Source organism: Myodes glareolus, chromosome 10, assembly GCF_982192425.1.
Source record: "Myodes glareolus chromosome 10, mMyoGla1.1, whole genome shotgun sequence".
Lineage (NCBI taxonomy): Eukaryota > Metazoa > Chordata > Mammalia > Rodentia > Cricetidae > Myodes > Myodes glareolus.
In genome coordinates, this window is record NC_142035.1 from 46,083,844 (window position 1) to 46,108,041 (window position 24,198).

General features: G+C 44.4%; 1 protein-coding gene and 1 pseudogene across 1 annotated transcript; both read right to left on the reverse strand.

Moving 5' to 3' along the window:
• Positions 1-7,646: 7,646 nt before the first annotated feature.
• On the reverse strand, positions 7,647-7,997 carry LOC146892658 (gap junction alpha-1 protein-like). The gene has a single exon (XM_085696174.2). The coding sequence runs from the start codon at positions 7,995-7,997 to the stop codon at positions 7,647-7,649; it is 351 nt and encodes a 116-aa protein (XP_085552300.2).
• Positions 7,998-8,603: 606 nt separating this feature from the next.
• Positions 8,604-10,515, reverse strand: LOC125413861 (large ribosomal subunit protein eL31 pseudogene; annotated as a pseudogene).
• Positions 10,516-24,198: the final 13,683 nt, after the last annotated feature.

The window sequence follows — 24,198 nt, forward strand, 5'->3', positions numbered from 1 at the left end:
CTTACATTTATTTCCAGAAACTGCTGAGAGGGGTACCAGGCTCCCCTGGGAGGAGCCACCTAATTGCTTATCCAATACTAAGCAGTCAGCCCTGCCGTCATGTATACACAAGCACACTAAAGAGACTCAGCAGGTTGTCTTTATATATTTATGCACATGCATGTCATAATAATAATTAAAGAAAAAGGCTGTGGTTTTAGGAGAGTTGGAGGGAGGTGAAGGAGAGGGAAAGAAATGTAAATACACACACACACACATATAAAATGTATATTGTGTTTGGTCTGTGTGTATGTTTGTTTTTGGTTTTTCGAGACAGGGTTTCTCTGTGTAATAGGCTGTCCTGGACCTCATCCTATGGACCAGGCTGGCCTTGAACTCACAGAGATCGGCCTGCTTCTGCCTCCCAAGTGCAAGGCGTGAACCACCACCGCATGGCCTGTGTGTGTGTTTGTATGAGGGTGTCAGAATTTCTGGAACTGGAGTTACAGACAGTCTTGAGCTGCCATGTAGGTGCTGGGAATTGAACCCAGGTCCTCTGGAAGATCAGCCAGGGCTCTTAACCACTGAGCCATCTCTCCAGCCCTATATTTTAATTCTTAAAAATTACAATAAAAATAAAAATAAAAATAGTTTGTATGAGAAAAATTCTAAGCAGCACATTGTACCACTATTACAGGTCCAGATGTTTGCTAATGTAAAAGCAGATAGGATACTTTAGAAATGGCCCCAGGCATGAAGTACACCTGGAAGAAAAGTTCAGTGTGAAAAGACTTAACATTTTATTGTTGTTTCACTTAAATGAATAGCTAAATTACACCAGCTAAATAAATACTTGAAATTACTTTTAAAAAAAAAAAGCAGAAGAAATAATCTAGAAAACCTGCAAAAATTTCTAACTCATCAGATTTGGGGCCTAAAACTTTGCCCTGTGGTCAAAGAATATAGGGTTGTATAGATATAGATCTGTATGGTTTTGTGGTTTTTTTTAAGTTTTATTTATTTATTTATTTTGTTTACAGTGTTCTGTCTGCATGTATGCCTGCAGACCAGAAGAGGGCACCAGATTTCATTACAGATGGTTGTGAGCCACCATGTGGTTGCTGGGAATTGAACTCAGGACCTCTGGAAGAACAATCAATGCTCTTAACCTCTGAGCCATCTCTCCAGCCCCTGGTTTTGTGTTTTAAGACAAGGCCTCACTGTGATGTAGCCTAGGCTGGCTTCTGATTCGTGGTGATCCTCTTGCCTTGGCCTCCTAAGAACTGGGGTTATAGGTATAAAACACTGTGGTGGTTTGAATAAGAATGGCCCTGTCTGGGTCCCTGGCCCAGCTGCAGCTGGGGTCTGTGTTGCAGTCTGTGGCCTAGGTTGCCAGTAGAGCCCATACAGAGACTTGGAATCTGGGCTGGAGCCTGCAACTTCCTTGGAGTCTGGGGGCCACGCCTCAGCAGAGGCTATACAGATATGAGTGGCCTGTGCTACCACCCTAGGCTACGGTGTCATCTGGACCCAGGCTAGATCATGTCTGGGTCTGTGGCCCTATAGCAGCCAGGGTCTGGATTGATGTACGTGGCTCCTGTTGCCACAGAGTGCCACGAAGAAACCCAGGGTCAGATCAATCGCCTGAGTCCAGGTTGGTATCCAAGGACCAGGATGCATCCAGATCTAAGTGTCCTGGGCTGTTATTCAATGTCATGGTGATGTCTGGGCCATGGCAGGGTCAATGGTCCTACTGCTGCCAGGGTCTGTACTGAAGGCTCCTGTTACCATTGAAGGCAGATACCCAAGATCAAAGGCCATGTTGGTGTCTCAGGGTCATATTGCCATTGCGCAGTGGTGATATTCAGACCCAGCTATTGCTGAGGTCCGTGCGGAGGGTCCCTGGTCCTACCGTGGCTGGGGTCTGAGCTGAAGTCCTTGTCCTGCATTGCCACCAAAGATCACATAGAAGCCCAGGGTTGGGGCTGCAGCCTGAGGCCTTGGTGGTGTCCGTTGGCCACATGGCTGCCAGAACCATTCCCACCTGAGGGGCCCATTCCTTCTGCCCAGAGCCAGGATGTGTCTGGGCCCAAGCTGCTGCTGAGGGCCGTGTCAAAGTTCGTAGTCCAGCTGTAGTTGGGGTCTGTATTGATGTCTATGGCCTGTGTCACCTCAGGAGGCCATTCAAGATGAAATCAGAGGGTCATGCTGAGCTGGCCCCGCCTTTCACTACACTAGGAAAGCTGGCCTTGCCTTTCATTACCCACTACAGCAAGAGAGCTGGCCCCTGCACTCAGGAGAGATGGTTCCCACCCCTCACCACAGGCGAGGGTGAATAGACCCTGAGGGCATGCATATAGGGGAACTGACTCTGCTGCCTCTCCTGAGGCCTGTCAAGAGCACTGACTGCAAGCGGGGCAGTGGTGGAGCACGTTTTTAATCCCAGCACTCGGGAGGCAGAGGCAGATAGATCCCTGTGAGTTCGAGGCCAGCCTGATCTACAAGAGCTAGTTCCAGGTCAGGCTCTAAAGCTACAGAGGAACCCTGTCTTGAAAAACAAAAAACAAACAAACAAACAAACAACAACAACAACAAATAAAACAAAGAAAAAAAGCACTGGCTGCTCTTCCAGAGGACTCAGGTTTAATTCTCAGCACCCACATGGTACCTCATAACTGTCTGTAGCTCTAATTCCAGGGTATCTGGCATCCTCATATGGACATACATGCAGGCAAAACACCAGTGCACATATGATTAAATAAATAAATTATAAAAAAAATTATTGTCCTCATTATTGTGGTTCTGGGACCAAACCCCAGGCTGCATGCATGCTCAGAAAATGTTCTCCCTTCTCCATAAACTACAATCGGCCTGCCTCAAGTCTGTTCTCTGGTCCCCTTCCAAGATGTTTTAGGTCCTTTTCCCAGGATGTGCCAGTAAGTGTTTCTCAGCCATTTCCCAGTGACCCCTGCAGAAGAAGCACGTCCAATCCTCCCCAGAGCCATTTCAACCCACTTGGTGCATCTTCATCATCCATGTACCTCCCCTCGCCGCCCCTCATAAGCATCATGCATTGAGACAGGAAGGGAAAAGCCTAGTCTGTGTCAGCTTTCACACCAGGACAGCTTCAGTGTGCCTTCGCCATCCCAGGAAATTCCTCAGTCTCTCCACGACCCTCAGTCGTGTCTATGAGGTCAACATGGGAGGGGCGGGGGCAGCTTCCCGCAGGCTCTGGACACTGCTACGTTCTTGGTGTGCTTCAAAGCTGGTATTGTCCTTTTCATACTCAGACCATAAATAAAAACCCAGGCCAGTTTTCCCACGCTGCGTTCCACAGAACGCCATCCCTCTAGGTGTTAATAGGTAATAAGCACACAATATTTTGTTTGAGAATGGGTGGCTTAAACAAAGAGAAACTTTTCTTTAGTGACTACTTAGGAACCTCTAGTTTCTTTTTTTTTAATTTATTTATTTATATTTTACGTGTATTGATGTTTTGCCATGAGTGTTGGGTCTCCTGGAACTAGAATTACAGACAGTTGTGAGCTGCCATGTGGTTGGTGGGAATTGAATCCCGGTCCTCTGGAAGAGCAGTCAGTGCTCTTAACCACTGAGCCATCTCCCCAGCCCCGAACCTCTAGTTTCTTGTGTGTAAACTCAGATATTAAGAAGAGGAGAAGCACAGAGTGTTTCTCAAGCAAACTTGGAAAAGAATCTTGTAAAATATTGGTACAAATTCCAGAACAGACCCTGTGCCGTGTTGCCTAGAACCCTATTTGTAAGAAAGGTTTTGCTTGTCTTGATCAAGTTTTCTTTCACTCAATCGTGAGTCTCTCTCATCTCATTGTCTCACTGTGTTTGCAGCCTGATTCTACAATGTAGCACGTCAAGACAGTTCAGGTTACTTGGATAGATTCTTTTTGTTTAGGACATTGTCACCAGTACTGCCATTTTGGTGGCCTGCTTTGGACTAACACCATGGTGGACGGAGATGACTCTGAACATCATCTAGAATACGTGCATGTATTAGTTACTTTGAGTTCGCATGACCAAAGTGCCTGGCAGAAACAACCTGAAGGACTGGTTTGGGCTGGAGAGATGGCTCAGATGTTAACAGTGCTGACTGCTCTTCCAGTGGTTCTGAGTTCAATTCCCAGCAACTACATGGTGGCTCACAACCATAAATAACAAGATCTGGTGCCCTCTTTTGGCATGCAGACATACATGCAGGCAAAACCCGATATACATAATAAATGAATAAAATCTTTTAAAAAAAATAGAAGGAAAAAGAAAGGGCTGTTTTGACTCATGATTTCAGACCATCATGGCAGCAAAGGCTTGACAGTGTTCACAGTAGCAGGATAAGTGTCAGGGGCTCCTTGTATGGTAGTCTGAGAAGCAACATTTGGTGAGAGGGCAAATCAAGAGGTGAGTACCCCACCAAAGGAGTCTGTCCTAGTGACCTGCTTCTGTCAACTAGAACCATCTCCTAATGTTCTACAGTCGCCCAAAGTAGGGCCACAAGCTGGGGAATAAGTATTCATAAATGAATATTGTAAAGGACATTTAAAATTCAAAGCATATTATTGTGCCCTGGCCCCCAAAGGGTTTTGGCCATCTCATAATGCAGATGTGTTTAATCTGACTTAAACCTTTCTGAAGTTTTACCAGTCCTGACATTTTTCAAAAGTTCTCAGTCGAGGAATAATGAGATGGTTTAGTGGGTAAAGGAAATCCTCCCAAGTCTGATGACCCGAGCTTGATCCCAGGGACCCACATGGCAGAAGGAGAGATCAGACTCCCACAAATTGTCCTGCTCTATACATAAGCACCATGACATATACGCTGTGGCATGCATGAACGCAATCCCTGCCACACACATGCGTGTATAAAATACATATTAAAAAGTCTAAAGTTAGTCCATTGGTGGTGGTGCATGACTTTAAACCCAGAACTCGAGAGACATAGGCAGGTGGATTTCTTTCTTTTTTTTTTTATATTTATTTATTTATTTATTTATTTATTTATTTATTATGTATACAATATTCTGTCTGCATGTATGTCTGCAGACCAGAAGAGGGCACCAGACCTCATTACAGATGGTTGTGAGCCACCATGTGGTTGCTGGGAATTGAACTCAGGACCTTTGGAAGAACAGGCAATGCTCTTAACCGCTGAGCCATCTCTCCAGCCCAGCAAGTGGATTTCTAAGTTCTAGGATAGCCAGGAGTACACAGAGAAACCTTGTCTTGAAAAACCAAAAAAAGAAAAAAAAAAAAGTCCTAAGTTCAAAGTTTTTTCTGAGACTCAAAAACTAAAAAAGCAAGCAACCAGCCAGGCAGTGGTGGCACATGCCTTTAATCCCAGCACTTGGGAGGCAGACACAGGTGGATTCTGTGAGTTTGAAGCCAGCCTGGTCTACAAGAGCTAGTTCCAGGACAGGCTCCAAAGCTACCCTCTCTTGAAAAACTAAAACAAAAAAAAAAAACCCCAAAAAACAAACAAACAAACAAACAAAAAACCCAAAAATCAACAGCTTAAATTTTGCAGGAAAATGGATGGAACTAGAAAACATTATTTTGAGTGAGGTAACCCAGACACAGAAAGACAATTATCATATGTACTCACTCATAGATGTTTTTTAAACATAAAGCAAAGAAAACCAGCCTACAAACCACAATCCCAGAGAACTTAGACAACAATGCGGACACTAAGAGAGACTTACATAGATCTAATCTACATGGGAAGTAGAAAGTAGAAAAAGACAAGGTCTCCTGAGTAAACTGGGACCATGGGAACCTTGGGGGAGGATTGAAGAGGGGAAAGGAGAGGCAGGGAGGGGAGCAGAGAAAAATGTAGAGCCCAATAAAAAAAGAAAGAAAGAAAAACCTAAACCAAAACAAACAAAAAAGCAAGCAACCAACAACAAATCCCCCAAAACCAACCAAACAAAACAAACAAAACATCCTGTGAGCCTCAGTTAGTTCACAAAGAAAACTATATCGTTCCAGTAGACAGTAGTAGAGAGTGAACATCCCAGTTCCAAAACTGGAACTGGAGAGTAATGAGGGCCTGGGTCAGAGTAAGACCAAGCCCGAGACTTGGCAGAGCAAGCGTTAAATCCTAGAGCTCCATGTTTGACAACTGGGACATTCGAGGGCACGATGGGTGGAAACAGGCTTATGACTCCAAACCCTCCCTCTATCCTCTCCGGGATGAGATGTCTTTTGTTTTATTATCTCGGTCATTCTGACTGGGTTAAGATGAAATTTCAAAGTAAGATTTTTGGGGTTTTCTATTTCGTTCTTTTGAGACAATGTCTTTCTGTGTTGTCCTGGCTTGGAACTCACTGTGTAGACAAGGCTGGTCTACAATTCACAGAGGTCTGCCAGCCTCTCCATCTTCAGTGTGTGCCGCCATGCCTGGCTTCAAAGCAGTTTTAATTTGCATATCCCTGATGCTCCTAGCTGGTCCTTAAAAGAACAGGTTGAGTTCTTCATAATTCTGCAATTTCTGTCATCTGTAAACCTCAAAACCAACAGCAAGTGGTAAACACCAAGTTCTGTCGATAGCTCAGGTACTAACTGGGCTGTCTTGAAGTACAGCCACAGAGGCTTCTGAGGTGTACAGCTACACCCAGGAAGATACTTCCCAGATGGTCCTTTCCACCAACGTACCAGGAGACTATTATAAAGTCATGTCTTCCAAGTGAGTGTTTAGTTTTACACACCCTGCAGCCATGAGCAGGTGTGGTCTTGCTTCAAAACCATTTTCTTTGGTCCCAGGACAAAGTTCACAGCACTGATTTCTTTAGTACTAAAGCAAGCAGCTGTATCTGCACTGGTTTGTTGTCTATGACTTTAAACTCACCTTTCACGGCCAAACTGCACATTTTTCAAGTCTTTCTATTCCACTTTCTGCTCTAAATTCTCATCGTGTTTCCAGCTAAAATCAGTCAAAAAATAAAAAAAAAATCAGTCTAAATGTCACGCTGCCTTGAAATTACTCTCTGCCCAAGTAATTAGTCTCTTTTTTCTTTTTAAAAATTTATTTAAATTTATTTTAGGTGCATTGGTGTAAAGGTGTCAGATCCTCTGGAACGGGAATTACAGTCAGTCGTGAGCTGCTGTGTGGGTGCTGGGTATTAAACCTGGGTCCTCTGGAAGAGCAGCCAGTGCTCTTAACCACTGAGCTATCTCATTCTTTCTTAATGCAGCCTATTTCAAAACGTTCAGGACAGAGACAAAATTTTTCCAGAATATAACATGAGTTATCTCTAGTTCAAGTCCCAATGATCTTCTCCCCATCATGAGCTCAATCTCTCTCTCTCTCTCTCTCTCTCTCTCTCTCTCTCTCTCTCTTTAATTTTTTATTTTTTGGTTTTTCGAGACAGAGGTTCTCTGTAGTTTTGGAGCCTGTCCTGGAACTAGCTCCTGTAGACCAGGTTGGCCTTGAATTCACAGAGATCTGTCTGTCTTTGTTTCCCAAGTGCCGGGATTAAAGGCATGTACCACCACTGCCCAGCTCTTGTCTATATTATAATTATTATTATGTATGTTCCTGATGGAGGCTAATACATGCTACAAAGCACAGACAATCTGATGGAGGCAATTTTCTCCATTGACCTTTATGTGGGTTCTGGGGATTGAACCCAGGTCACCATCTGTCTAGGCCACCTTGAGCTCCTCCTCTCTCTTGCTCAGTTTCTTTTCCTTTCTCATCACATAAAACACATGAGCCAAATACAGGAGCGTGGGCACAGAAACGAATATGATCTGAAGGACCCAGAAGCGCACGTGCGAGATGGGGAAGGACTTGTCGTAGCAGACATTCTCACAAACAGGTTGTTGAGTTTTAAAGCAAAAGGCTGATTGCTCGTCACCCCACGATGACTCAACTGTTGTCACCAGCAGCAAGATTCTGAAAATGAAGAGTACCGACAGCCACACGTTCCCTCCAGCCGTGGAGTAGGCCTGGCCCTTGTCCAGAAGCTTCCCCAAGGCGCTCCAGTCACCCATGACTGGGCAGCTCTCTTTCGCTGAACAAAAGCGAAGCCAGCGTGCCAAAGTGAGGCTCCTAGGAGGCTGAAGTCAAGGAAAAGGAGGGCTCAGGCTCTCTGACCTGTCTATTTAAAGTTTAAAAGTCTGCTGCTGTTTGGTACTTTCCTCACACCTTCCCCCAATGAAAGAAAAGTGCTGATAATAGTCTTGCATCATGCATGGCAAGTGCCCTTATTCACCAAGCCTTCTCACTTGGCTCAAAGCTTTTAATGCTTGCTCTCCTTCTTCTTCTTCTTCTTCTTCTTCTTCTTCTTCTTCTTCTTCTTCTTCTTCTTCTTCTTCTTCTTCTTCTTCTTCTTCTCCTTCTTTCTTTTCTTCTTCTTCTTCTTCTTCTTCTTCTCCTTCTTTTTCTTCTTCTTCTTCTTCTTCTTCTTTTTCTTCTTCTTCTTCTTCTTCTTCTTCTTCTTCTTCTTCTTCTTCCTCTTCCTCCTTTTCCTCTTCCTCTTCTTCTTCCTCCTCTTACTCTCCCTCCTCCTCCTCTTTCTCCTCCTCCTCCTTCTTATTCTTCTTGTTCCTTTTCTTCTTCTCTAAAGACAGTTCTCCAACTTTATTTGACATCCAGCAGGTTAGTTCTCATCCACATTGACTGTCTGTAGATTTTTTAATGTGGTAACAGGCATGTAAGTTACCAATGTGTAGAGCTTGTTTGGTGAGTCCTCATCCTCATTACGTTTTCTGGACAAACCTACCTGGATACGGTGTGGAACATTCCTTTTTCCTTTGGCCCAGACAGTTTTATTGAGTCTGGTATCAATCCACACATCTGGAGTCCCCATCTTCTTCATGGCAAATTTCCAAATTTTCTTTGAGTGCCCTAGGGGCACACTTCTTGAAGCCCACACCATGGATGTGCTTGTGAATGTTGGTGGTGGATTCTTGGGTCACCACCTCGTTGATGGCAGAACGGCCCTTCTTCTTCTTGCCACCCTTCTTTGTGGGAACCTTTCTTCTAGGGCCCAAGTTGGAAAGGACCTGTTTTACTTTTCTTTAAAAATATTTATTTTTAATTTTTGTTCATATGTATCCACCTGCATGAGTTTATGTGGACCACATGCATGTAGGTGTCCACAGAAGCCAGAAGAGGGTGTTGGATCTCTTGGAACTAGAGTTACAGGCAGTTGTGAACCACCTAGTGTGGTGCTAGAAACTGAACCAGGTCCTGTAGAGAAACCACTCTTAAAGCAGAGCTATTTCTCCAGCCCTATAATCCTTCGTTTTCCTTAATATTATTCTATTTTATTAGAAAGTGTGTGTATGTGTGTACTCACATGCACACATCATAGAATACTTGTGAAGAGATCAAAGGACAACTTTTGGGAGGCAATTGTTGCCTACGTTTCCACTGATGTTCTGAATTTTTAAATCGCCGCCGAATTGCCCTTTGATGTGCAGTTATGGCATTCTGGGACTTCTTGCTCACATCTGCAAACTTCCACATTCCCTGAGAAACATTCCACAGGCTTAAGAGCCACCTGGTCAGACTTTCTCATAGCAACAGTTCACTCTTGTGCCGGTTTTCTATACCAGTTACTTCTGCATCCCTTTCATCAAAATACCCGAGAGAAACAACTTAAGGGGGAAGCCAGGTTTATTGTAATATAAGCGCTAGAGATGCTGAGGCAAGAGGATTATGAGTTAGAGGACAGTTTGGGCTATAGAGCAAGGTCTGGCCAGTCCCGTACAGATAAGACACAAGATCAAGAGAGACACAAGATAAAGAGAGATCAGTCTCAAAACACAACAAGGCAAGATTGGAGTGTCTGGGGATGCAGGTCAGTAGTAAAGTGTGTGCTTAGCACGGGAAAAGGCTCGAGTCCTGCCTCCACCACCAAAAAGAAGATAAGAGAGGGAGACAGTTGGGGAATGGCTGCTTTACTATTCTCATCCGTGAAAAGAATAAGCAACCCCATTGCTCTGAGAAGGCCCAGCGCTGATACAGCTCTAGGGCATGGGACACTTCACACTGCTGGTAGGAATACGACCCAGTGTAACTTTGGAGACTTGTCTGGTATCATCATTAATATCTAAGATATTGCCACTCTATAGCCAAGTTAACTTCCCTGGGTATACACAAGAGGGAAACTCAGGCACGTGTACCCCAGGACTTTGGATAAGTGAAAGGAGGGAGATAGACCGGAGGGGGGGGGGGGGGACACGGACGGACGACACACGGGACGGGACAGACGAGAGACAGGAGCAGGAGAGAGGACCGTGACCGACAGACACTTTTAAGGGGTGCACGTGTCTCATAGTGGATGGTGGGAAGGCACCTGGCCGCAGGCGCTGAGGTAACCACCTTGGCAGCTGAGGCAGCCTGGCCGCTGCAGCAGGAACGAACAATAAGAACATAGTTTCACAAGTGCTCCGAGCCTGTTTTCCTTTTGATGACATACTTTGTGTCCATTTCCCCTCTAAAACTAGATGATTGCCATGAGTCATCATGACGCGCCTTCAGGTACTCAAAGGACAAAACCATGGCTGAGGGCAAAGGGGCCTTTTATGGTGAGGGGGGAAGGGGAGGGGAGGGGAGGGGAGGGGAGGGGAGGAGAGGGGAGGGGAGGGGAGGGGAGGGGAGGGGAGGAGAGGAGAGGAGAGGAGAGGAGAGGAGAGGAGAGGAGAGGAGAGGAGAGGAGAGGAGAGGAAGAAAAAAAAGAGAAAGAAAAACTGAGGGACCCTGGGCCCCTAGACGAGTGCACCGCACTTCCCCCCTCCCTCCCTCCCTCCCTCCCTCCCTCCCTCTCTCCCTTCCTTCTTTTTCCATTCAGACAGACTTTTATTGCCTAGGTCCTCTTGATTTCCTTTTCCAATTACTGAAGATCATCCTTGTCTTGCCCAGGGGTAGGAAAAACAGGAGAGTAGGAGGAACACGCCAAATGAGTCATTAGCGACAAGCAGGCAGATCAGTTTCCTAGAGGGAGGGATAGGCGGGCTGTCAACTTAGAGGACAAAGAATTCATTATGCAAATCCAGTATAAGCTGTGGAGAGCAGAGCTAGTCCTGAGTGAATTGTGTTGCTGCTGACGTGAGTACCACCATGTCAGGAAACCCATTCCCCAGAGGCATGGGAATGGAAAAGTCTTCTACTGGTCCATGTGGATGTTGACCACGTATGCAAAAAATGTGAGTCTCGGCTTCCTCCTCCCAGATGTTTACAGCCTAGGATGGCTCTCCTCCAGAGTCCTCACACTGAGACTAGCTAACCCACCTCCTTGTGCTGAACATACTAGCTGCTGAGTTTCCAGGTTGCATAGTAGGTGCCTCCACCAGAACAAGTACAGTCCACCCAACCCCAGCTTCTCTGCATATATGCCTGTCTCTTCTTCATTCCCAAGTCATCCCAGGCACGTTTGCAGGACCAGTCACTGGACATGACAAGCCATTCCATGCCTGATTTGACTTATTCCATCCCAGACATCCCTAAAACGTACTGAGATAATCTAATATTTTAATTCTTCCTCCAAGCTCTGAGTCTTTAATAGTCTGATAAATATTCCTTTTATTTCTTCTTTACAAATCACTGATAAATATGTTGACTAAGACAGAAGCAAGAACAGGTCTCTTGGGGCATTTTAAAAGAGTATTGAGCTAGGCTTGGTAGTTTCTGCCTGTAATCCCAGCTGAGGCAGGAGGATTTTTGTGAGTTCAAGTTAGAAGTGCAGTGAGACTCTGTCTGGAAAAGACAAACGAAACTAGTAAGGGTGCGCGAACAACACACACATCACCCTAATTATGTACATGAAGGGATCTCAAAGCAGACCTATTTATTGTACAAGGATGCAGAGATTTGACATGGGTCCAGGAGATATTCTCAGGGTAAGCTGGGAGCTTTTACCCTGGGAATCCATTGAAATGTCTTAGGTAAACCATTTTATTTTATGTTACTGTAGTACTGGAGATTGGAACCAGGGCACTGCATATGCTGGACAGCTGCTCTACCATAGAACTATTCTCCCAACTGTGAAACTGTTTTGATTAAATTATATTATTGATTAAGCTATATCGCTGCTGCTGCTGAATCTGAAATTTCTTCTTCTTCTTTTTGGGATGAATTAATGATTTCCAAAAGTTAGGGTTTTAGAGGAAATCTTTCAAAGATCACTAAGCATATACATATAATCCTAACACTGGGGAAACTGAGGCAGGAGTTTGAGGAATAGTAAAACCCTGGCTCAAAAAAAAAAAAAGCATTATAGGGCTGAGGATGTAACTCAGTGCCAACACAGCACATGTCACAGGGCATGCACAATGCCCTGGGAGTGTGTCCATAGTGTGTGCATGCGCGCACACACACATACATACACACACATATGTATACATGGCATAACATAAGATCTACTAATATCTGAGTATTATCTGAGTATTCCTTTAGGCCACTTTCTGTTACTATAAAAGAATACTTGAGACTTGGCAGTTGATAAAGAGATACCTCCTGGCTCGTGGGTTCTGGAAGCTGGCAAGCCTGAGATCTGCATCCACACCTGGTTGACTTCTAGTGACAACTTCATGGTAGAAGACAAAAAGGAAGCCACAGGCAAAGAGGCAAAACCCCAGGAGCAACCATACTTTATAAACAGTCAAAGTGCAGGTAACTGATCTAGTCTTTGGCAGGTGAGAACTAAGCTATGCATAGCCTTAACCTATCTGTTCGGAGGCTTAGGTCTCACATCCCAGTACTGCCTCAATAAGGAATTAACCTACAAGAGTGCTGGTGGGGACAATTAATATTCAAGCCATAATATTCATGATCTTATGTTTCTTTTCCTTTTTTCCCCCCTTTAAGCTTACAGTAACAGGAGTCTCTCTGTATTTCTCTAGCTGGTCTCAAACTCCCAAATTCAAATAATCATTTTGGCTCAGATTCTAAACTGCTATGTTTGCAGGCATGCATCCCCATCCCTGGTTCCTTTTGTCTCCTGTGGTTGTATAGAAAGATACACATTGTATGCAAGTTCACATCTGTTGTTCCATCTGCTTCTGAGGCAGAGACAAAAGAGGATTGCTAGAAGTTCAAGTCCAGCTTAGGAAGCATAGAGATTCCCATCTCAAAAAACAAAACAACAACAAGAAGAAATAAAATCAGTAAAGGAAAGGAAAGAACAAAAAGAAAATAAATGGAGATATGAAGGAAAGAAGTGGTGGCCCATTGTTGCCACGTTTCCACATCATGGTATCCCTGCCCTGTGTAGCCAGCCTCTGTTTGAAGCATGGCTGGTCTGTATGATCCGTGATTGGTAGAATAGGGTAGAGGCAATGCTTGACCTTTCAAAGCCGGGCCATAAAAACGCTGGTGTTCCTCTCTGACCCTCCTGGAGGGCCCATTCTGGACAAAGCCACCTTCTATGCTATTCAGTCACTCAAGCGGTTTCTGGAGATGAGAAGCCCAGATGGGGAGGAGTCAACCTGGCAGGTATGGGATAAACCCTTGGCAGAACCAAGGGTTTGAGAAAAGTAGGTAATTTGAGCCCTGGATGACATCTGACTATGACATCAAAAGAAACTCTGACCCATAAACTTTCATGCAAACCACTCCCAGGAAGTCAAGACGGAGAGTTATGAGAGATGATAAGTGTTTATGATCATTCTGAGCAATTTCTTTCATGGCAGAACAGCTGACACATAAGTCCTTGAGCTCCTAGCATGAGTCAGCACAGTTGAAGCGGAAGATTTGATAAGGTTTATTGACGTAGATGGGAAGGTGGGTTGGAACAAGTCTGACTTAGCTGCACATAAAAGAAATGTTCTCAACATTTTCCCTCACTAAGAATCTGATGAATTGAACTAAGTATGCTTTAGAGACAAAAGGAACCTGACCTCCTTTGTATGATAAAGTCTTGAGATTTTTAAATGGGAAATTGATGGGGTTGACCAATCTCTTAATATTGAACTTTCTTTTTCTTTCTTTCTTCCTTCCTTTTCTGTTTGTTTGCTTGCTTGCTTGCTTGCTTGTTTTTTGAGACAGAGTTTCTTCATGTAGCCCCGGCTGTCCTGGAACTCATTCTGTAGACCAGTAGACCAGGCTGGCCTCAAACTCACAGAGATCCTCCTGTCTCTGCCTCCCAAGTGCTGGTATTAAAGGCCTGTGCCACCACCGACCAGCTCAGTCTTAAACTTTCAACCTTCAGAACTGGACCACACTGTTTTAGTTTCTTTTCTTTTGCTGTGTGCTGATGAAAGTAACCTGAGAGAAGATGGTTTATTTTGGCTCACGGGTCATCGTGACAGGGGATTCATTGCAGCAGACTTGAGGCCATGGCTCACATCACACCCAGTCAGGAAGCTGAGAACGTTCAACTTACCTTTTCCTTTTTACAGAATAGTAAAAAGGTTTTTTACCCATGTTTAGGGTGTATCTTCCCAGTTTGGTTAACTTACTTTAGATAATCCCTCCTTCAGTATGCTCAAAGGCTTGTTTAGGTGGTTCTAGGTCAATTTTCAAGTTCTTAACCTGTGGTCCTGACCCCCAGAGGGGGTTGAACCATGTTGTCACAGGGGTCACCTGAGATCATCTGCTTATCAGGTAGTTACATTAAGGTTCATAACAGACGGGCAGTGGTGGCACACACCTTTAAACCCAGCACTCAGGAGGCAGAGGCAGGAGAAGCTCTGTGAGTTCAAGGCCAGCCTGGTCTACAAGAGCTAGTTCCAGGACAGGCACCAAAGCTACAGAGAAACCCTGTCTCGAAAAAACAAAACAAAATAAAAACAAAAAAAGATTCATAGCAGAAGCAAAATTACAGTTACAAAATAGTAACAAAACAATTTTGTTGTTGGGAGTCACCACAGCATGAGGAACTGTATTAAAGGGTCAGCATCAGGAAGGTTGGGATTCGCTGCTCTAGATCCTGTCCTGTTGATAGTCAGAATGAACCATCACATAAGTCTCCTGTTATAGAAACAGAAAACAGACCACTATAGTAAATGTTTTAAGCCAGATTAAAATATACTCTTGGCAGCATTACTAAAAGGCACTCTTGAGAAACTAAGGCAAAGAAAAAGTTCTGTGATGAACTTTTGTTTGTTTGTTTGTTTGTTTTCCAAGACAAGGTTTCTCTGTGTAGCTCTGGCTGTCCTGGAACTCACTTTATAGAACAGGCTGGCCGGCCTCGAACTCACAGAGATCCACCTGCCTCTGCCTCTCGAGTGCTGGGATTAAAGGCATGTGCCACCACCACCCAACACTGTGATGAATTTTTGTCCAAGAGAAAGATATTGATACTCGGAGACCCTGGTTTGTAGGAACAGAAAGGCCAGGACAGGTTCAAGGATAGAGTGCAAATTTGTCTCTAAACATGCCCCAAACATAAAACATTACCTCTGCAGCAGGTAAGATGACCTCACCAACTGTGGCAAAAAAGCCAGGGTGAAAAATCATGTTCCTGAGAATAACTAGGCGAGCCATTCCCAATACTGTTTCTGTTGTTTATCCCATGAGATGAAAGAGCCTGCAGAGGGAGTGGAAGTTCGTCCATCCGAGGAGAGAAAGTTCGACTGGGAACTTCAGCTGACTTCCTCTGCTTTCCCAGTATGCTTTTGCTAGAGGTCCTGAACGCCCAATTCGATGGCATCATCTCTGTCTCTTGCTAGTTATACTGTTTCTTGGAAGCCTCAGCTGAGGGGACACGATTCTTCTGGGGCACTGTCTCGATCAGGAACTATACCTGAGGGCCTAAACAGGGCTTTCCCAGTCTACTTCTGCTGGATGTTTGGGCCCCCAATTTAGTGATGTTTGACTATCCATCAGTCTAGTCTTCTATCTACCTATCATGTATCACTTGCTATTTATTCTTTTACTTTGACATGCTACATACTTAATAAACTCACTCATTCAAAACCAAAAGTATGGGCCATAGGCCATTCTCTGGAGCATATGGAACAGAGGCAACCAAATATGACCAGAGTGTCACTTTCCACTTTCTATCCTGAGATTCATATGGAATAATCTCATTCATAACAGTTCCCAGGGAAGTCCCTAGGAGTAAACCTAACCATCTCTGTGATGGCTCTTCTTAGTTGTCAACTTGTCCACATCTGGAATGAACTACAATCCAGAAATGGAGGGCACACCATTTTTCTACTTGAGGTTTTCTACTTGATTTGGAGTGGGTGAATCCACCTCTGGTCCAGACTTTGGAGGCAGAAAGGTACACCTTTGATTCAGATCTAACTCTGAATGACCCTGATTGATACAGCCTTTACAGTGGAAACTTGAAAGCACTGACAGGGAAGTCACAGAAGACTCTAGACAATGGAAAGACCTTCCAGGTCCCTGAATTTGCAGAATCAAATTTGGAAATGGCTGTAATAATACCAAAATTAATCTACAGATGTAACAAAACGCCATCAAAATTCCAATGTCATATTTCACAGATCTAGAAAAAAAACAATACAATAATTCACGTGGAGCCATAAAAGATCACAAATAACCAAAGCAATCCTAATGAGTAGGAACACAGCTTGAAGCTAGATCATACCATAAGACTTTCAGATTAGATCCATCTCTAATAATCAGAGTCCTGTGTCCTAAGTCCCCACTGTATTCCACAATAGGGGCTTACCCTCCACCTCTGAGAAGCAACTAAGGGGAACAACTATGATCTATGTTGTCTTGGGAGTTACTTGGACTCATCTATCTGACCAATCACTCAAAAGGAGATTGCTTATGCCCGGAACTAGGGCTTTTGTTAGTCTGCGGTTCCTGTGGAGAGCATTGTCAGCCCAAGAGGCATAACTTGTGTAGAATTTGAATGGGAATGGCCCCCATAGGCTCTATATTAAATGCTTAGTCACCAGGGAGTGAGGTATTATTTCTTTTGCTCAGGATTGCCTTGGTTATCTAAGGCTTTTTGCAGGTTCCACATGAATTTTAGAATGCATTTTTTGATTTCTGGGAAGAATACTATGAATATTTTGATTGGGATTGCATTGAATATGTAAATTGCTTTTGGTATGATGGCCATTTTTATAATAGCAATCTTACTGCTCCATGAACATGGGATGTCTTTCCATTTTCTAGTGTCTGCCTCAATTTCTTCAGAGATTTGAATTTTTCATTGTAGACACCTTTCACCTTCTTGCTTAGACTTATTACAAACCATCTTATTTCTTGACACTGTTATAAATGGGAGTGTGTCCCCATAATCTCTTTCCCAGTGTGTTAGTTGTTGGTGTATAAGAAGACTACTGATTTGGTAAGTTGATTGTGTATGCTGCCACTTGGCTGAAATCGTTAATTGTTCTGGAAGTTTTCTGGCAGAACTTCTGTTATCGCTTATGTATACTATCATATCATCTACAAAGACTTCCGTGTGGAGTATTATTTTAACTATGGAAAGTTGTGTTGCATTTGTTTATGCTGTATTTGTTTGGTGATGTAAGGGCGTGTTTAATTATGTAGCAATGTGTTGCATTTGCTTCACCTTGCCTGCCTAAGGCAACTGATTGATAGAATAGAGAGCTGAACAGTCAGTAACTAGGCAGAGAAAGGATAGGCGGGGCTACAGGCCGAGAGAATATATAGGAGAAATCTAGGCTTGAAAGACGAAGGAGAAGAGACAATAAAAGATGCCTTGGGGTCAGAAGCCAGGCAGGTGCCAGACACATAGGACTTCAGATATATAGAAGGAAAGAAAAGTAAAAAGCCCTGAGGCAAAAGGTAGATAAAGAGAAACAGGTTAATTTAAGTTAAAAGAGTTAGTCAGGTCAGGTGGTAGTGGCGCAGGCCTTTATTAATCCCAGCATTCCAAGACAGAAGCAGGTGGATCTCTCTGAGTTTGAGGCCAGCCTGATCTACAGAGTGAGTTATATTAAGACTGTGTGTGTGTGTGTGTGTATTGTATAATGTATTCTTGTATATACGTAAACAAGCATGTGACAGCTAATCTTAGCTGCCAACTTGACCGAAATTTCTGGTTTTGTTTTTGGAGGCAGGGTTTCTCTGTGTAGCCCTGGCTGTCCTGGAACTCTCTCTGTAGACCAAGGCTGGCCTTGTACTCACAGAGATCCGCCTGCCTCTGCCTCCTGAGTGCTGAGTGCACCACCATCACTCTGACCCATTTTCTTTCTTTTCTATATGTTGAGAAATTCATCTATCCTATTGCTACACTCTTACTTTACTGCTGTTAGAACTAGTTTCTATGAATTTCCAACCTGCCCTGAAGACCAGTAGCTCTCCAGGAATCCTCCAGCCTTCAGCACCAGACTGGGGCTGCCGAGACATCCAGCCTTGTGGGCTGACCAGAACTCAGCCTCTCCTAGCGTAGCTGTGCATTCTTGAACTGTTCAAACAGTGTTCCCTTTTCCTACATGATCATCCTGTCAGTTTTGTTCCTCTGGAGAACCATGACTAAGAAGGCAAGTAAGAGAGAGTCATATTGAACGAGAAGAACAGAACGAAAACAAAGGAACACAAGAGACATGAAAGAGGTCATGTGACGGTTAAGCTACACCGTCTACCAAGTTGATACACCTGGGGAAAGGGAACCTCAGTTGAGAAATTGCCTCCATCAGATTGGTCTGTGGAATGTCTGTGGGGGCATTTTCTTAACTGTTGATTGATGTCGGAGAGCCCAGTTCACTATGGGTGGGCAGTACCATCCCTAGGCAGGTGGGTCTAGGCTGCATAAGAAAGTTATCTAAGCTGGGTGGTGGTGGCGCATGCCTTTAATTCCAGCACTCAGGAGGCAGAGGCAGAGGCAGGCGATCTTTGTGAGTTTGAGGCCATTCTGGTCTACAAGAGCTAGTTCCAGGACAGGCTCCAAAGCTACAGAGAAACCCTGTCTCAAAAAAAAAAACCAAAAAAAAAGAAGAAGAAAGAAAGAAAAAGAAAGTTATCTAACTATGAACCTGGGAGGAAGCCAGTTAATACTATTTATCTGCTTCAACTCTTGCCTCTAGGGTTCTGACTTGGCTTCTCTGAGTGATGGACTACATCAGCCAAGTAAATCCTTTCCTCCCCAAGTTGCTTTTGGTCCATGGTGTATCACAGCAGCAGAAAGCAAACTAGAACAGGTTACAAAACTATTTTCTTTTCTCGTTTCAACTATATCATTAGTTTTTTTCCTTTGTTTTAATGAATAAGAGAATTCAACTTTCTGAGTATTGAAGTAGCAGTAGATAAATTATTAAGGTAAATATTAATTAAAAGTAATTCAGTGTGGTAGTCTGAATGTAAAGACCCCATAGACTCATAGGCAGTGACATTTTTGATGGTGTGGCCTTGTTGGAATAGATGTGGCTTTGGAAGAAGTGTGTTACTGAGGGTTGGGCTTTGAGGTTTCAGAAGCACAAGCCAAGTCTAGTGGCTCACTATCCCTTCCTGATATCTGCATCTCCAGATGTGGAACTCTCAGCTACCTCTCCAACACCTTGTCTGCCTGCACACCACCATACTTTCCACCATGATGACAATGGACTAAACCTCTGAACTTTAAGTCAGTCCTAATTAAATATTTCCTCTTATAAGAGTTGTCAGGCACAGACATAGAGCCTGAGATAGGATGTAGGTGTACACTATTTGATTCTTTGGGCTAGTGTCTCAATAAAGGAGAGGAGAAGGGAAGAGAGAGAAGCAGACGGAGCAGAGGAAGACACTGAGTAAAGACATGCTTTCATGTGGGTGAGGGCACACACCTTTAATCCCAACATTTAGGAGGCAGAGGCAAGCAGATCTCTGTGAGTTCGAGGCCAGCCTGGTCTACAGCATGAGTTCTAGGACAGTCTGGGCTACACAGAGAAACTCTGACTCAAAAAACAAAACAAATATACAAAATAATATATGCTTTTTATCTAGGACCCAATCTTAGCCCAATCCCACAGTGAGCTCAGGAACTTGGGGAATATCAGTGTCCGGTTCACCTCAAGATAAGATCACTGTACTAGGCAGCGTTGTTTGAGAACTACTGGAGGTGAACAACCTCCCAAGCAAGACAGGCCTGACTGGCCAAGAACAATGAAGTTGCAGAGAGTAGAATCACTAGCAGTCAACTCTCAGGCAGCTGACGGAGGAATTCACTAGAGAGCTCTATGGGTTGAATTCTGTTTGTTTGTTTGTTTGAGATAGGGTTTCTTTGTGTAGCCCTGGTTGTCCTGGAACTCACTCTATAGAGTAGGCTGTCCTCAGACTCACAGAGATCTGTCTGCCTCTGCCTTCAGAGTGCTGGGATTAAAGGCGTGCGCCACCATCACCAGGTTTATGGGTTGGGTTCTTATCCCTCAAAAATTCATGTTGGGAGCCCTAACACCCAACATGATTGTGTTGGGACTTTGAAGAAAGTACATAAAAATGAACTCCTTAAGACACTCCCTTATTCCAAGATGCTGGCACATGGACATTCAGAATGCAGGCACAAGACATCAGAAATGCAGGCACACAGAGACACCAGGGATGCAGGCACAGAGACACCAGGGATGCAGGCACAGAGACACCAGGGATGCAGGCACAGAGAGACAGCAGGGATGCAGGCACACGGAGACATCAGGGATGCAGGCATGAGACATCAGGGATGCTGGCACACAGACATCAGGGATGCAGGCATGAGACATCAGGGATGCAGGCATGAGACATCAGGAATGCAGGCACACAGAGACACCAGGGATACAGGCACAGAGAGACAGCAGGGATGCAGGCACACGGAGACACCAGGGATACAGGCACAGAGAGACAGCAGGGATGCAGGCACACAGAGACATCAGGGATGCAGGCACACGGAGACATCAGGGATGCAGGCACACGGAGACACCAGGGATGCAGGCACAGAGAGACAGCAGGGATGCAGGCACACGGAGACATCCGGGATGCAGGCATGAGACATCAGGAATGCAGGCACACAGAGACACCAGGGATGCAGGCACAGAGAGACAGCAGGGATGCAGGCGCATGGAGACAGCAGGGATGCAGGCACATGGAGACATCAGGGATGCAGGCACACGGAGACACTAGGGATGCAGGCACAGAGAGACAGCAGGGATGCAGGCACACGGAGACATCCAGGATGCAGGCACAGACATCCGGGATGCAGGCATGAGACATCAGGAATGCAGGCACAGAGAGACAGCAGGGATGCAGGCACAGAGAGACAGCAGGGATGCAGGCGCATGGAGACAGCAGGGATGCAGGCACAGAGAGACACCAGGGATGCAGGCACAGAGACATCAGGAATGTGGGCACATGGAGACATCCAGGATGCAGGCACAAAGACATCAGGGATGCAGGCACATGGATACATCCAGTATACAGGCACATAGAGAAAAACCATGTGAGGACATAGCAAGATGATGACCATCTGCAAATTGAGGAGAAACACCTCTAAAGAAACCAGTCCTGCGACACTGTCACCTTGGAACATCATTACTGTTCATGAAGCCATTTGGTCTGTGGCATCATTACGGCAGGCACAGTAAACTTAGCAGGTATCGGATCCGTGTCCCTTCATCTTAATGAAAGTTCTTCACGAAAACCTTCTCTCCCCTCTTACTTCCACCCTAGCTCATTTAAGTCTGCTTGCCCGCTTTTGCTGCCAATTATAAGAACTAGCTAATTTTCTTGATGGAATACTTGCTGCCTTCCACAGATAGGAGCCAACTAGCTTTCCCAACTTCTCTTCACAGTTTTGACATCTCGATGGAAACAGTGCAATTGCTTAGAGATTTATGATCCTTCAGCAATAAACAGTAGGTAATCACATGTGTTACTATAGTTCAGCTCTTAGCCTTGACATCGATATCCAGGCCTAATGACCTGGGTGATTTGTGCAGTCTTGCCTAAGTCAATAAAGAGCTTAAGGATTGTTTCCATGAGAGGCAGGTCAATTAGAAAGGAAGATAGGCAGAACTGGCTAGACTTTCAACCTACCTGGCAATCATTAAGGTTAATATTTATTGGTGGCCAATTTTCCTGCCAATGCTGGACTTACCTTACAACACTAACTCTGCTGATCCAGTTTCTACTGTAGCAATGGGAATTCTTTAACCTTCCAATTTACTGGAATAATGCATCTCCAAGCAGTGGACACCAAGTCTGTTAAGTCTGTTGATTCGTGGATTTTTTAGGTTTGGTAACAAAATGTAGCTTATGGGGGCTGAAGAGATGGCTCAGAGGTTAAGAGCATTGCCTGCTCTTCCAAAGGTCCTGAGTTCAATTCCCAGTAACCACATGGTGGCTCACAACCATCTGTAATGGAGTCTGGTGCCCTCTTCTGTCATGCAGTCATACACACAGACAGAATATTGTATACATACTAATTAACTAAATAAATAAATATTTTTTAGCAAATGTATCTTATTTTCCGAATCACTGATGAGTGCTCTGGCTTGCTGGGACTGCCGTCACAAGGACCTAGACAGTGTCTAAAACAGCAACAACGTATTCCCACACCCTGCTCTGGGCGAGAAGGCTGAGCCCAAGGTATCCACAAGACTGGTTTCTCCTGAGGCTGCCCTCTTTGACACATCGATGACTACCTTCTCGATGTGTCTTCATGCGGTCTCGATTGTATGCCTCACTGTCAAATGTTCTTGTATTAGACCCCTTCCTTCCCAATTGCCTTTCTGAAGTCCTTGCTTCCAGATATAGTCTGGAAGCAACATTTTGAGGTGTTAGAAGTTAAGACTTCTCAAGACTAAAGAATAGACTTGAATCCATTTGGAGAGTGATACTTAAGTTTGCTTTGAACAAGGTAACGAAAATATCAGAGGTGAAAGTACAGAGAACCATAGAGGACAGAGATACAGAGGTGTGCCAAGGCCTTTCCCTTGCCGATAACATTGGGGTTTTATTGAAGGTGAATTAACAGGAGATTGTACTATCTTCTGTGCAGAGAAAGATGGATCTGCCCAGTGAGATATAAGCTGCTGCCTTAGGGTGACTTCGGAGATGGCTTTACCTCCTCACAGAGGAGCCGTCCCATTCTTCCCAATGTCTTTCTCATTCCTTCCCTTTGAATGGTGACTCTGATGGCTGGTGCTAGTGAGGCTGTATTTTGAATGAGAGAAAAGGCAAAGGGAATCAGAAGTGTAAAATATCTTCAGCGCGGGTGTCCTTCCTTTAAATGAATTTGGATCTTTGCAAGGGCAGGCTCTGTCAGGTGTGGTTTTGCCTCCAAGGCCCCCTTGCTGTCCCGGTGCCACACAGGCCGTCCTTCTTCAGTAATGCTGATTTCTTTGACGACTAGAGCTGCCTTCTGAGCACCACCTGAAATCCCTTCGCCAAATGAATCCATAATCTTTAAATTCAACTTTGAACTTCACTCAAGTTCACAGAACGTGCACAGAACGAAGCCAGATCCTTGGCCAACATATCACATAAATGGCCAGAGTCCAGTTCCTGATAAGAGTGCCGGCTCGCCTGTGAAATCTCCTAAGGTGTGCCTCCGCTGTCCGTGTTCCTCTGAGCATTCATCCTTCCAGACTCCCATGAGACCAGCTGTCAATCTCAACTTCCACACTTCAGGTCCCAACTACCAAACTCTTCCTAATTACACCCACAAAATAGTCCCAAAGGCCTAAGAACTGCATCATCTAACACTGCAGTTAGAAAAGAAATAAAAGCCATGGTGGCGCCCACCTTTAATCCCAGCACTCAAGAGGCAGAGGCAGGAGGATCTCTGTGAATTCGAGGCCAGCCTGGGGGCCTGCCTTTTAGTTGATTCCAGACCCAAACAATGTCTACAACCAAGATTTGTCCTCACAGACATAAATGAGCTATGTCAATTGAAATAGCAAATGTAAGGTGAATTAATTCTATTAATAAAAGTCAGTGACTTGCTGACCAAGACAGAAAACTTTAATCAAAAACTCTTATGCCTACAGTGAAGTGGCCAGTCATGGGGCATTCCAGCTGCCTTCGTGACATGAGATTCATAGTAAACTGGTAGGATTTGGGAGGCAGAGGCAAGTGAGTTCAAGGCCAGCCTAGTCTACAAGAGTTAGTTCCAGGATAGGCTACAAAGCTACAAAGCTACAGTGAAACCCTGTCTCAAAAAAAAAAAAAAAAAAAAGGATTCATAGTAGACACTTTAAGGTTACATCAATGCATTAAAATGTTTGAAAAATTATTTGAAAACCTAATAATCTTAAATATTTAATTTGCAGATCAAACTGCCAAAGAAGATAAAAAATAATACTAAAATAGGACCCAAATAATATAATCAATAAAATGTTAGTT

Coding starts and splice junctions, on each gene's coding strand:
- LOC146892658 (XM_085696174.2), bottom strand. CDS start 7,997: ATGGGTGACTGGAGCGCCTTGGGGAAGCTTCTGGACAAGGGCCAGGCC.